The 13,324-nt window shown below is 42.4% G+C and overlaps 1 protein-coding gene across 1 annotated transcript; it reads left to right on the top strand.

Moving 5' to 3' along the window:
- Positions 1-5,512: 5,512 nt before the first annotated feature.
- On the top strand, positions 5,513-11,727 carry irx2a (iroquois homeobox 2a). The gene is made up of 3 exons (XM_084052495.1): positions 5,513-6,016; positions 7,447-7,867; positions 8,588-11,727. The coding sequence occupies exons 1-3, from the start codon at positions 5,765-5,767 to the stop codon at positions 9,490-9,492; spliced, it is 1,578 nt and encodes a 525-aa protein (XP_083908621.1). The 5' UTR covers positions 5,513-5,764; the 3' UTR covers positions 9,493-11,727.
- The last annotated feature ends 1,597 nt before the right edge of the window (positions 11,728-13,324 follow it).

The raw sequence follows: 13,324 nt of genomic DNA, 5'->3' as shown, positions 1-13,324 counted from the left end.
AACCTGTGTTCCAATTGATCCAACATAGTTATTATTCAGTCACAACTGTTTGTTAATACTTTTCATTGGTTATATACTAATAAAACCCACAGACAGACTTGATCACTTTAAACCTAGTGTCCCTATTTTGGGCATTTCATGTCATTATAGGGGGGAAAATATCTAACTTTTTCCTTTTTTTCCCAAAAATAGCAGATCTACAATGCGTCACATGGTGATGATGCATCGTGATATTTTTGATACATTTGCGATGCTGTTATGACAAAGTATAAAATAGGCCAGTCATTTATCAAATTAAAATAAATAAAAATAATAAATAAAAAGATGAAATAATGGCATACAATCTATGAAGATATGAAGATCAGTTAAGTGACTTGAGTCAGTGTATCACTGTATGACTTCAACCATTCCACAAGATACCTGCACACATAATCAAAGCTACCTTCACTATACACCCCATTCGTCTCATTTGGGCAACATTCTCCTGCAGATACAGTAGAAGAATGGCCATATTTCTGCTCTCCGCTGTCTGTCTCCCCACCTGACACCATCTGTCTGTGTACCACGATGTCTGTCTTTATAGTGTGTCTGTCTGACCCTTGTTGCCTTTTTTGACTGCCTGTCTGTCTGTCTGTCTGTCTGTGTGTGTGTGTGTGTGTGTGTCTGTGTGTGTGACTGACTGTCTTCTGTCCTTCTGTCTGTTTGCTACTGGGGTTTCTGTGTCATTCTGACTTCTACCCATCTGTATGGTTCTCTGATAGTCTTTCTGTGTACCTGGTTCTTTGTCTGTCTATAGGTCTGTCTGTTTATCAGTCAGTCCGTCTGTCTGTCTGTCTGTCTGCCTGCCTGCCTGTGTCTGTCTGTCTGTCCGTCTCCCATCTCCTATGTCTCTATCAGACTCGCTGGGACTAAAATATCCCAGGAGCTCCAGCCGGTCTGAAACTGAGACCTGGAATGTGCTGTTGCTGAGCTCAACACACACACACACACACACACACACACACACACACACACACACACACACACACACACACACACACACACACACACACACACACACACACACACACACATACACCTTTGCAAGGAAATACGCATGCAAGCATGCATCTTTGCAAGCGTACTAGTACATGGGCACGCACACACGTACACAGGTGTACACACACACACACACACACACACACACACACACACACACACACACACACACACACACACACACACACACACACACACACACACACACACACACACACACACACACCCGCACACCCACACACCCGCAGACACACACACGCATGTACTGTATGCACGTACGCACGCACGAATGCACGCACGCACACACACACACACACACACACACACACTGTTTCACAGGCAGACAGGTGCAGGAGCACAACTTTTTATGCGCACAAGTGCACGTGTATTTACTCACATACAGTATAGGCTACATGCACCATCACATACCTTCACACTCACCTATCGATTCACAAATCACATGGTCTCACACGCACGCACACACACACGCACGCACGCACGCACGCACAAAGATACTGCCCCAAACCCACATGCACGCACCCTTACTCACACACATGCAGTATGCAAATGCATGCACACACACAAACACAGGCGCGCGCGCGCGCGCACACACACACACACACACACACACACACACACACACACACACACACACACACACACACACACACACACACACACACACACACACACACACACACACACACACACACACACACACACACACACACACACACACACAGTATCATTGCTCAGCCTATGGTCTCTGTTTAGAGGAGACAGTGCCCCCTGGTGTGGATCTAACAGTATTGCCAACCATCACCCCACACTATTTGAAAAGGTCTCAGTTACTGCTCTGGGGTGGATTACTTATGCCTAGAACAATGACACCACCTGTATTGTCCAAAAACGTAAACCTCTGTCTGCAGTATTTTCCAATCAGACTAAAGTAAGCTGTTGAAGAAGTTACTGATCCAATAATGAACACCAACAATGTAGCACCTAAAGAATGTTTTTTATTTTACTGATGACTTAACTTCACACTGGCCACACACACACACACACACACACACACACACACACACACACACACACACGCACGCACGCACACGCACGCGCACGCACACACGCACGCACGCACGCACACACACACACACACTACAATTATCAGTGTTCATTTATCCATTTGTAACTCTCAGAGTGTGCAAATTACTCCTTTGTACAACACTCTCAGAGAAACATTACAGAGGACTTTTACTGTGGCCTCTTTGACCTCAGAAGCCATGTCTTGTTTTAGTTCTTCAAGTATTATTCAATAAAATAATGTACTTTCTTAAACTGTAGCTGACCCACTTGTGTTGGGGTCTATATGAAACATGAAACATTTCATTTTTATCCTATAGGCTAAACAAACTGCCACTATAAAGCTGTGTTTTGATTGTCTCTCTGACTCCATATAACATGGCATGTCCATGTGTCATACTGTATGCAATGTTTATGGTTATATTTGCTTCAGTGTTCAAGCTATAATACCTTCATGTTAACACAATTTTCTGACCGTTAAGCTATAGGTGCAACTTAAACATGTTTTTCACTATTTGTTTGTCTATACACAGGGGTTTAGGTATATAGCAAAAGTATAACTTTCTTGAGAAACAGCTATAGGATTAATTACTTGTAGTGAATGGCCTTGAAATGCTATAATCAGATTCTTTGATATTATTTTGCACATGAGATATTTCAGAATGAAACACCAACAGCATGTCTGACCGAGTCCCTAGCTCTATATTTAAAACAAAAATACACTCATAAATATCTGATATGAGATACAGTATCAGATCAATATGCATCAACATTAGTAGTTATATTCATACAAAATAAATCATAATTGTTATCATATTGTTTGTCTTTAATCCATCAATTTGATTTGATTTGACTAGTAATGTGTGAAGTTTATTACTGCTAAGGAGGGTTACATTTGAATAGGCTAAAATGATTTTCTTTTATAATGCCACAAAATAGTGTGTCTCCTTTGAATCAGATTTAGCTAAATGTAATGGATTCATATTCAAGATTCAAGAGTATCGGTGAGCAACTTGTGAGATATTTCCTTTACTTGTAGGTTTGTCTGGGTATACTCTTCTTAAGGCACACAGTCATGAATTTCAAATTGTATTGGTGTGGTACAGTATATGAGCAGTTAATAATTGTATAATACATGTACAATACATACAAAACAATATAATACATGAAACATGTTATATCACCTCTCTAAGTTAAGCCTAAATGGGGAATGGAACCTTTAATTCTGTAATTTACTAAGTTGCTTGATACAAGGTATTGCATATACAAGGTAGTGTTTTAATAGAAAGGGGGGAAAATGTATTCATCATGAGGAACAATTCATTAATAATTCTTCCTAGATGTGTATGTGTAAACATGCTTCGCAACAGTCTGTGGCAGCCAACACCACTTTAGTGGTTTGTTGTTGTGTATACACTAGCGCTGTATTTATGAACATGCCTCTGGTTGATGAATAGCCTATATTAATTGGCCAAATAATGATGATAATGATTATGAGGCCACTGTCTGTTCCTTTTTTTTATACTATCATCTTCCTTGTGCACTCCAAAACCCTAAACCAAGAACTTTCATGGTTTTGGGTTTCAGTGCAATGTGCTGTGCTGTATCACATGCCTCCCAACAGAGGTCAGAACGCCTGTAATAATAATAAATAGGCAACACACTACTACAGTACACCATCTCAAAGTGGATTCTAGGGACTCTCTGGGTTCCTTTGGGTGGTTCAAAATGGACCCTTACAAGTCCGTAACTCTGACAGTGTACAAATGGAACCAAATGGACCCGTTAGGGTCCATTTGGTTCCATTTGTACACTGTCAGAGTTAAGGGGAGACCTTTGAAATGTAAAGGTTTGTTTGAAGAACCACTGCAGTACACCCTGTTTCACATGAGCCACTACAAAGTGGTGGAAGAAATTAAGGAGTGAGTTACGCCTCCCGCAGGCCGCTGTGTGCACTGCGTGGAGAGCGCGCGCACAGAGACACACGTGTGTGGGGTGCATGCTTTACATTCGTGCACGTGCACGTGCGTTTCCCCTGAACTGGATTTCCCGGCTGCTTTTCATTGCTTGTCTGCTTCTTGACATTATGATCAACTGTTATCAAGTGCAGGTGCACAACAAGGAAGGAAGGAGAACTATGACAGTATTATAGCGTGTTACCTTAGAGAACAGTGGTTTACAAACTTTATAGCTCAAGACCCAAAAGAGAAATGTAATGTCTCCCTGGCATTATGACCCAAACTAGTGAAAATAACAGATCTACAAGCTCACAATGCATCATGTTGTGAGCTTGTACATCAGCTATTTTCACTTTTTTTTTTTCATATATGAAGTTCTTTTGAAAAATGTTTGAAATTCTTGTTATCTGTGAACATTTTAGATTTTACTCTTTTTTTAGATTACTCTTTTGAATGTATTATTTTTATTGTAGGAAATGAAAACAACAAAACAAAACAAAAACCTGATATTTACTCGCGACCCATAAAAATGGACCCGCGACCCACAAATGGGTCCCGACCCACTGTTTGGGAACCACTGCCTTAGAATATTTTGTCTAGTTTTCACATTCTGGCTGCAATAGATGTAATTACATTGACGCTGTGTATGCACCAACACACAATAAACCCTTGAGTTGTGACGAGGAAGAGTAAAAAAAGTAAAAGTAGCAAAGAAATAGGCAATAGGGTAACAGGATAGGTGGGCACTATAGGGATATCTGGGCACCTCCATGTAAAATTTGCTATTTTGTCCAAAATGTTCAAAAATAAAATATTTGGAAAATGTTTTAAGTAAAGTAAACATGATTAGAACATTCGACAATTATAAGGTCTAATATTTCTACAATTGCTACAAATAGCTACAAAACCTGTATATCCAGTCATTTTCGAAGAAGTTGAAGGATAAATTTAAGTCTAATATGTCTATAACGATGTGCCGTGCATGTTCATATCATGTATACTTTACTACTTAAGAACATTTTTCAAATATGTATATATTTTTGTACATTTTGGACAAAATAGCCAATTTTACATCGAGGTGCCCAGATGTCCCTAGTGCCCACCTATCCTGTATCCCTGTATCCGGCAATAGCATATAGCAAGGACTGTTCTTACTGTAAAAGAAGTGAAAAGTAGTATATAGGCATTTCTCCTCTCTCTCTCGCTCTGTTTCTCTCTCTCTCTCTCTCTCTCTCTCTGCTCTCCTCTCCTCCTTTACTCTCGTAGTGTTTGGTTTTGTTCTGTGGCTCCATTTCAGAGGCACAAGGGGGCGGAGATGGAATATTCAGATGAGCCGGAGTGACAGCTCCTGTTTCCCAATACAAACTCCACTGGCTCCTTCTATTCCTTCCAACTCCTCACTTCATAGTTGTGCGTACTAAAAACATCGGACGCTAGGGGATCAAGACGCATGCCACATTATGCCTCTATGTGGGCACTTTAACTGATCTTTCGGGGCCGGTTTTTTTCCCTCGGTTAGGGGTTGTGGAGGGAGGATTCTTTTTTTTTATTTATTTACATTGTCTGATGATTGTTTACACAGCTGATTATTGAGCTGAACCTTTCTTTTGTGTTGCTGTTCGCCGCCTTTGCGCTTTTTTTCCTTTTTGGAATCGGCGACATAGACCGCAACGACTGACTCACCAATGTCCTATCCTCAGGGTTACCTCTACCAGCCGCCGGGCTCTCTGGCTCTGTATTCGTGTCCGGCGGCTTACGGGGCTTCAGCCCTGGCCGCCCCGAGGAACGAGGACCTGGTGGCGAGGTCCTCCTCCTCGGGCTCAGCCTTCAGCCCTTACCCCGGATCGGCTGCTTTCTCCGCGTCGGCGGCGGGTGCAGGGTTCTCAAGTCCATTGCCATACTCCACAGATCCGACCACGGGATTCCCATCTTACATGGTAAAAAATATTCACTTATTTTACTTGTCATGTGAATTATAAACAAATGTCAGAAATAGCAGAATTGCATTTTGCTTCTTTTTTTTAAAGGGAATTCACCAGAAAAAAGAAGCAAGATTAATTGCGTAAAATGTTAACCCGCCTTCTAGTGCAGATAAAGTGCCCGAACGTGTATAGCCTGCAGTTGGATATCATTTAGTAATAGCTAGTTAATAGTTTATGGATAGTAGGCCTATGATAAGTAGGCCTATATGAAGAACTTTTTTATTGGCTAAATGTATCATAAATCTTATTTTGTGACAATCACCAAACAGCTAATTTGTCTTTATTAAGACTTCTTTTAAAAAAATGTTGCAATGAGTAACAACTCTTGCTAATTATGTCGACGTAGTTCCTCACTTTGAGCTGCAATTATATTAGGATCTGTGGCCACTGAGCTGTCGTTGCATGTTTGTGTCATCATGGGAAATACTGGACATTGTATTGTTTTTTTCTTTCTGTAAAGCACCAGGGGACGAGGGCCTTGAATTTATTTTTTGAGAAGAATAAACGCAATTTGAACATGAAAAGATGGATCGCAAATGCTAATGTCATGGGCACTTCAAGCGTTTTAGGGAAAGGTACACACCAAGTGATTTGCTAATGGGATTTGTAATGCTGCTAAGAGATGATGTTAACAAATCAGGGCGGCCACAACAAAACAAAAAACACACGCCGAAAAGAACACGAGGAAGCTATAAAAGATGTTTAGAGATAATTGAAATGTTCCATTTTATTGTGGATCTGGTAGCTTACCATAATTTGAGTTATAAAATGTACCAATGATCCAAACAGTTAACTAGCCTATATTAGTTAACAACTGCGGCCTATACTTTTACGCACGGGGTGTTATATCACCTTCCAATTACTGTCAAGTTCAGCGACAACTATATTGGCAACCATTAATTACCAAAACAAAAATCAAAACATGCAGGCCTGCTGTTATTTGTTTACTGATTGGGCTACTGATGTTTACTTTATTATTCATAGATTCATAGTTTTGACCAGGGGTCATTGCCATGCTGGCTTGTGGTGGACATTTTTGTCAAAATTGTATTTTTTTTGTTTTGCCATGGACATGCAAATGACAGGACAATATATTACCAGAAACACATGAAGAGCTATATAGCCTTAAATTACCTTTACAGGACTGTAACACAGGACTGTGCACAAATGGAACCAAATTTGGTTCCATTTGTGCACTTCTCAGAGTTGAAAATAAAAAGTTTAGAGAACCACTGTCCTCGTGGACTATTATAGTGTCATAGTAAATCAGCGTCATAGCCACATTATTCTGAAGAAAACCTGGAGACTGACATTCAGTAATTGGGTCTTATGATGATCAAAATAAGAACATTATAATTGACCCCCCCTCCCCCACACCCCCTCAGAGCTCTCCCTATGACGCGCACGCGACCAGCATGGCCGGGGCATTGAGCTATCACCCGTACGGCAGCCCCGGGTATCCGTACCAGCTCAACGACCCGGCGTACCGCAAAAACGCCACCAGGGACGCGACGGCCACCCTGAAGGCCTGGCTGCAGGAGCACCGGAAGAACCCGTACCCCACCAAAGGGGAGAAGATCATGTTGGCCATCATCACCAAGATGACCCTGACGCAGGTCTCCACCTGGTTCGCCAACGCCAGGCGGAGGCTCAAGAAGGAGAACAAGATGACGTGGGCGCCGCGGAACAAGAGCGAGGACGAGGACGAGGAGGACGGGGACCCCGTCGGTGGGGAGAGGAGGAAGGAGGCGGAGGAGCGGTCGGAGAAGAACCTGGACAACAGTGAGGCTTCGGCGGAGGATGAAGGTGGGTATGGGTATGATCCCCCAGTGACGGAGCTCAATGATCCGTTTAACAATGCAAGGGGTCGGGGGATAAATGCCCAGCGCTTTTTATTTACCGCTCCTTCAACGTGATTAATGGCCGGCCACTGGCGATGGAGACACATATAATATAGCAATCACCAGGAGTGGTCTCAATGCAATTGGGCTATTATTATTATTATGGCGGATATTCTCCTGATGACATTTATGTGGTATTATGGAAAAGGACAAGTGTTATTGTTACCATGTCATAGTGATGTTATAATTAGGGCTTGTGTTTAGATTAGTATCATTGATGGCTTAACATGCCAGTGGTTCTAGTAGGCCTACAAATACATGAGTGTTATTTTAAATACTTTTGACAACATGAGGGCCTGAAATAATTATTTAGGTCTGGCTCTGGTTATAGGCTTATATCTTATTCATACTATTAGTAGTTTGTTTATTTTATTTTGGCCATTTTCTAAATAGCCTGTTGTTATAGCTAGCCTATAATAAAATAATAATAATAATAATAATAACAACAACAACAACAACAACAACAATAATAATAATAATAGGCTATGCATAACTGTTATAGATGCATTTAGCCTATTACTGCATACAAAACACATTTCACACATATAGCTCTAAAATTATTATCATCGAAATTAGGATTCATATATCTTATTATTTATCATCTCTGTGTTTTCCTCCCCTGAAGGTATCAGCTTGCACGTCGACACTCTGACGGACCACTCCTGCTCTGCAGAGTCGGACGGGGAGAAAGTGAGCTGCCGTGTGGGGGACCTGGGCTCCGATCACGCCAGGGACAAATGCGACGACGACGACCACGACCTGGAGAGCGACGATCAGCGCGGACAGCTCTCCCCCAAAGCCGTCACGTCATCATCGCCCCTGACAGGAGTGGAAGCGTCGCTCCTCAGCCATCACCACCACCTGCACCACCACCACCATCATCTCCACCAGCAGCTCCTTAACCAGCGCAACGAGGATTTGGCCCGGAACCTCAGCGGCAGTAACAGTAACAACAACAAGTCGTCTTCGCCATGCCTCGACAACAGAATCACGTCTTCTTCAGGTGTGCCCCAGAACCCGACAGTCAAACCCAAATTGTGGTCGCTGGCGGAGATCGCTACCTCGGACCAAAAGCAACAGCATCATCATCATCATCCACAGCATCATCAACCCGGGCAGCCGGGCTGCCCCCCTAACGTTGGCCTACTCGCTTCCCCCACGCCATCGACCACGTCCAGCGCCGTCTACCCCGCCCCCTCCATCCTGGGAAGACCTATTTATTACACCTCTCCGTTTTATAGCAACTACACGAACTATGGCAACTTCAGCCCGCTGCAGGGCCAAGGGATTCTGCGGTACAATTCGTCGGGAATGAGCGTCGCTGCCGCCGCCGCTCACGCTGCTGCCGCTGCGGCGGCCGCGGCCGCTGCAGCCAACGAGGGGCTCAGCTGCAGCCCGTCGGCCCTGGAGCAGCACAAACTACACTCTGACTCTGCTGCTGCCCTCGTTAAGTCAAACCCAAACCACATTGTTGTTGAGCAGCAGCAGCATTTCAGACCCGCAAATTTAGAGTCAAAGAAAGGTACGTAATTGTGCTACCACCACCACCGACCTGACTGAGCAACCGTCAATGCTATAGCCTCTTGGATCAAGACTATCATAGGTGTATTTTATCGAGTCTGACTTTTACTTTCGTATCTTGATCCAAGGCTACGTCAATGCAGCAAATCAATATAGGGAATTTGTTTCTGTGCAATTAGTTTTTTTCACCCTTTTTTCCCTGGAATAATCAATTTATATTTGAGTTGCGTTTATCTCGGTTTCACTAAAACCACATTGAATCGTTAAATAGTGGCAGGCAGCAGTTTTAAGTTGCAGGTGGCTTGTATTAGGTGGCTTTATAAGAAAAGCCAAAATGTAAACGACTGCGCAAGACTGTCTACATCTAACAATATACCACTAAATATTCATATGCAGTACAGGTTCCAAATTGACCCCATCATAAGCACGCGCGCGCGCACTTACGCGCACGCGCGCTCAATCTCTCTCTCTCTCTCTCTCTCTCACACACACACACACACACACACACACACACACACACACACACACACACACACACACACACACACACACACACACACACACACACACACACACACACACACACACACACACACACACACACACACACACACACACACACACACACAGTGGCAGCCCACGAGTGCAATAAGGAGATAAATGTTGCCATATCTATAAGTAGCTAGTGATTCTATTTTGAACGCCATCTCTGATGTTTCTGAGTGCATGCAGAGACAGTAGGCCCAAAATCTGATCGTTCAGCCCAGGGTAATTTATTTATAATTACATATAGAAACCAACATCATTAAGGCCTGCTTTGCTCTGTGCAGCTATGTATGTGTGAACTTTTCAACTTTAGGCTGCCTTCTTCTAAAACGTCACTTCGGTCATTGGATATGTATGGTTACACATTCTTTGTGCATACTCTGAGCCTATGCACATACTGTTGGATACAGTTGTTGTTTTAATACCAGCATTGAGGCTCTCGTTGGAAATCAAGCACTTAATAGTATAGTGCAGTGGTTCTCAACCTGTGAGTAGGGACCCGCAGGGGGGTCCCCGCATGATTGTGGGGGGTGGGGGTCCCCAGATGACAGTGAAGTGACAATTTAAGGACTTTTAAGACCTTTTTAATACCTACAAAAAAGAAAGAAAGTAAATAAAAAGTAATCAACAAATTATACTATAAAAACTGGTCAAACAATGGCCAAATTGTCAAATAATATATGAGGCAAAAATTATGAAAATAGCTGATCTACAAGCTCACAATGCCCTGAGTTTATAGATCTGTTATTTTAATATTTGCTATATTTAATATTTTAATATTTATCTGTGGAACTGCTTGTAAGGAAATATTATTTTGGGGGGTATAGCGGCCTGAAAAGGTTGAGAACCACTGATATAGTGGGTCTATAGGCCTACTTTAGATATAAGTTAACCAGCCAGCCAATCTTTTCAGCGTTCATGGGGGTGGTTGGTGATCTTTATTTCCTTGGCCTACAGGTAGGTGTCACAATTGCTTTGACTAAAGCGTGCAAGGGGGACCACCTCTGCTTCCGTTTGAACCCCCATAACCTTTACTCTTAAACTGGATCTAGTGCCACCATATCTAGTCGGTATAAAAGCTGCTATACTTGCGCATTCAGTTCCTCGGAGAATAACAGCACAGGTGTTTGTGTGTGAGGCTAATATATTATTGAATAATTTGAATTTTCGGTTGAATGAAATGTGATGGAAAAGCAACATACTGGTTTGATAAAGATCTCCCAATTTATGTGATTTTTGGACAACATGTTATTTCTCAGGTTCCTATAGTTTGCTTCTTTGCCACGGTATTTGTTTTAGCCTATATTTAAGTGTGAAAACATAATTTGGCCTTTATATGTGAAACCGTATTTGTAAAGAGGGTGTTGTTGTGTGTGACGCAAAGCCGAACGGGACTGAACTGAAGTGAACTTGAGGACTTCAAAGTGGAATAGCCTACATTTGATATTTATTTTTTTAAATGATGGCGAAATGATGCCTATAATTTATGCAAGTTGTATTGCAAAAAATGGTAAACTGAACATTGTTTTGATTGTTTTGTAAATACATTATGGACGTTTTTATTTGAGACGCGTTTGGGAAAAAAAGCTACACAATCTTGTTAACAGGAGTACTTTTACTAATTTATATCTCTGATTGTAAATACAAAACACGCCTAGTATAAGTATGTACTGGCGAGGTAGTGCTATCCATTATTCAAAGGAGAAAATATTAAACTGTTTTCCCAATTATACATCAACCTTGAGAGACTCGTTTATTCATTAACATACAGTCAGGCCTCACGTTGGTCTCAAGTTTATTCTGTAAGCCTAAATGCCTTGACTTCACGCATACATAATTGATCTTTATTTTTCAAAGGTTCTAAATATATGGGTTTTTACAGACTATAGCTATAGCCTATTGTACACCGGTGGTGGTTCTCAACCTGTGGGACAGGACCCCCAGGGGGGGTCCCCAGATGACAGTGAAGTGACAATTTAAGGACTTTTAAGACCTTATTAATGCCTACAATTTGGTCAAACACTGGCCAAATTGTCAAATAATATAAGAAAGAGGCAAAACATTTGAAAAGAGCCGATCTACAAGCTCACAGCGCCTGGCGTTGCAAGGGGTTGTGAACTTGTAGATCTGCTATTTTCAGATATTTATCTGGGGGGGTCCCCAGTTAAAATATGATTATTTTGGGGGGGGGGGGGGGGGTCACGGCCTGAAAATGTTGAGAACCACTGCTATACACATTGTGTCACAATAGGTTTCTCCTACATGTTCATGGGTCATTTTCTTTTTTTCTCCCCCCTTGTTTGAGTCTATATAGCTCCGGTCAGGGAATATCCCGGGCCCCCTATTCACGACCTTGATTGCGATAAACGACATACTTATTTCATTTTTTCCTCCCCTCTCTCTCTCTCTCTCACACACACACGCACGCACGCACGCACGCACGCACGCACGCACTCACGCACGCACGCGCACACACACACACACACACACACACACACACACACACACACACACACACACACACACACACACACACACACACACACACACACACACACACACACACACACACACACACACACACACCCGACACCCCCCCCTCCTCCCTTCGCCCCCCCCCCTGCACATTTATTTTTCAGTGTGATTAATACGGCCGAGAGAGACGCATCGGGCATTACCGGCTCCCAGCGGGGCCTTTCCCCGGAGCTTCTTAGCCTGGTCCAGAATGGCTCGACCCTGCCTGCTTCATTACGGCGCGGCATTCATTGAGCAATCCATAAAAGTCTATCTAAGCATCTGCCAGCTCCAATGGGCTGTGTGATGGGCCCTAATCGGACAGGCTTTCCACTGCTTTTCATCTGGCTTGATTATGACGGTGGGCTTAGGCCACATCTAATTAAGCAATTTCGGAAAAGAAGATAAGTGTGTGTGTGTGTGTGTGTGTGTGTGTGTGTGTGTGTGTGTGTGTGTGTGTGTGTGTGTGTGTGTGTGTGAGTGCGCGCACGATATATATATATATATATATATATATATATATATATATATATATATATATATATATAATCCTAAATAGTTTATTTTTAATAATTTATTTCACTGTATATTTTGTTCCCATATTCCAAGGCAGTGTATAGGCTACTGTTAAATAAGCCCAACTAGATCGAATTATATTAAGTAGGCTATTATTCCCATATATTACGAACGTCTTTGTTGCAAATATAGCCCCGAGAACGAGCCTCCTAGCTATAGGAGCTAATTCTCTGTTTCCCAGTTAACTTCTGAGGTGAACGCTGCA

The sequence above is a fragment of the Gymnoscopelus microlampas genome (genome assembly GCF_963454915.1).
Source record: "Gymnoscopelus microlampas genome assembly, chromosome: 3".
In the NCBI taxonomy this organism is placed as follows: domain Eukaryota; kingdom Metazoa; phylum Chordata; class Actinopteri; order Myctophiformes; family Myctophidae; genus Gymnoscopelus; species Gymnoscopelus microlampas.
This window is presented reverse-complemented; position numbering and strand designations above follow the sequence as displayed.

What these genes read in the sequence shown, in the direction of transcription:
- irx2a (XM_084052495.1), top strand. Translation starts at nt 5,765, where the DNA reads ATGTCCTATCCTCAGGGTTACCTCTACCAGCCGCCGGGCTCTCTGGCT. An exon ending in CGGGATTCCCATCTTACATG is followed by an intron (nt 6,017 to 7,446) that starts GTAAAAAATATT and finishes ACACCCCCTCAG; the next exon opens with AGCTCTCCCTATGACGCGCA. An exon ending in GGCTTCGGCGGAGGATGAAG is followed by an intron (nt 7,868 to 8,587) that starts GTGGGTATGGGT and finishes CCTCCCCTGAAG; the next exon opens with GTATCAGCTTGCACGTCGAC.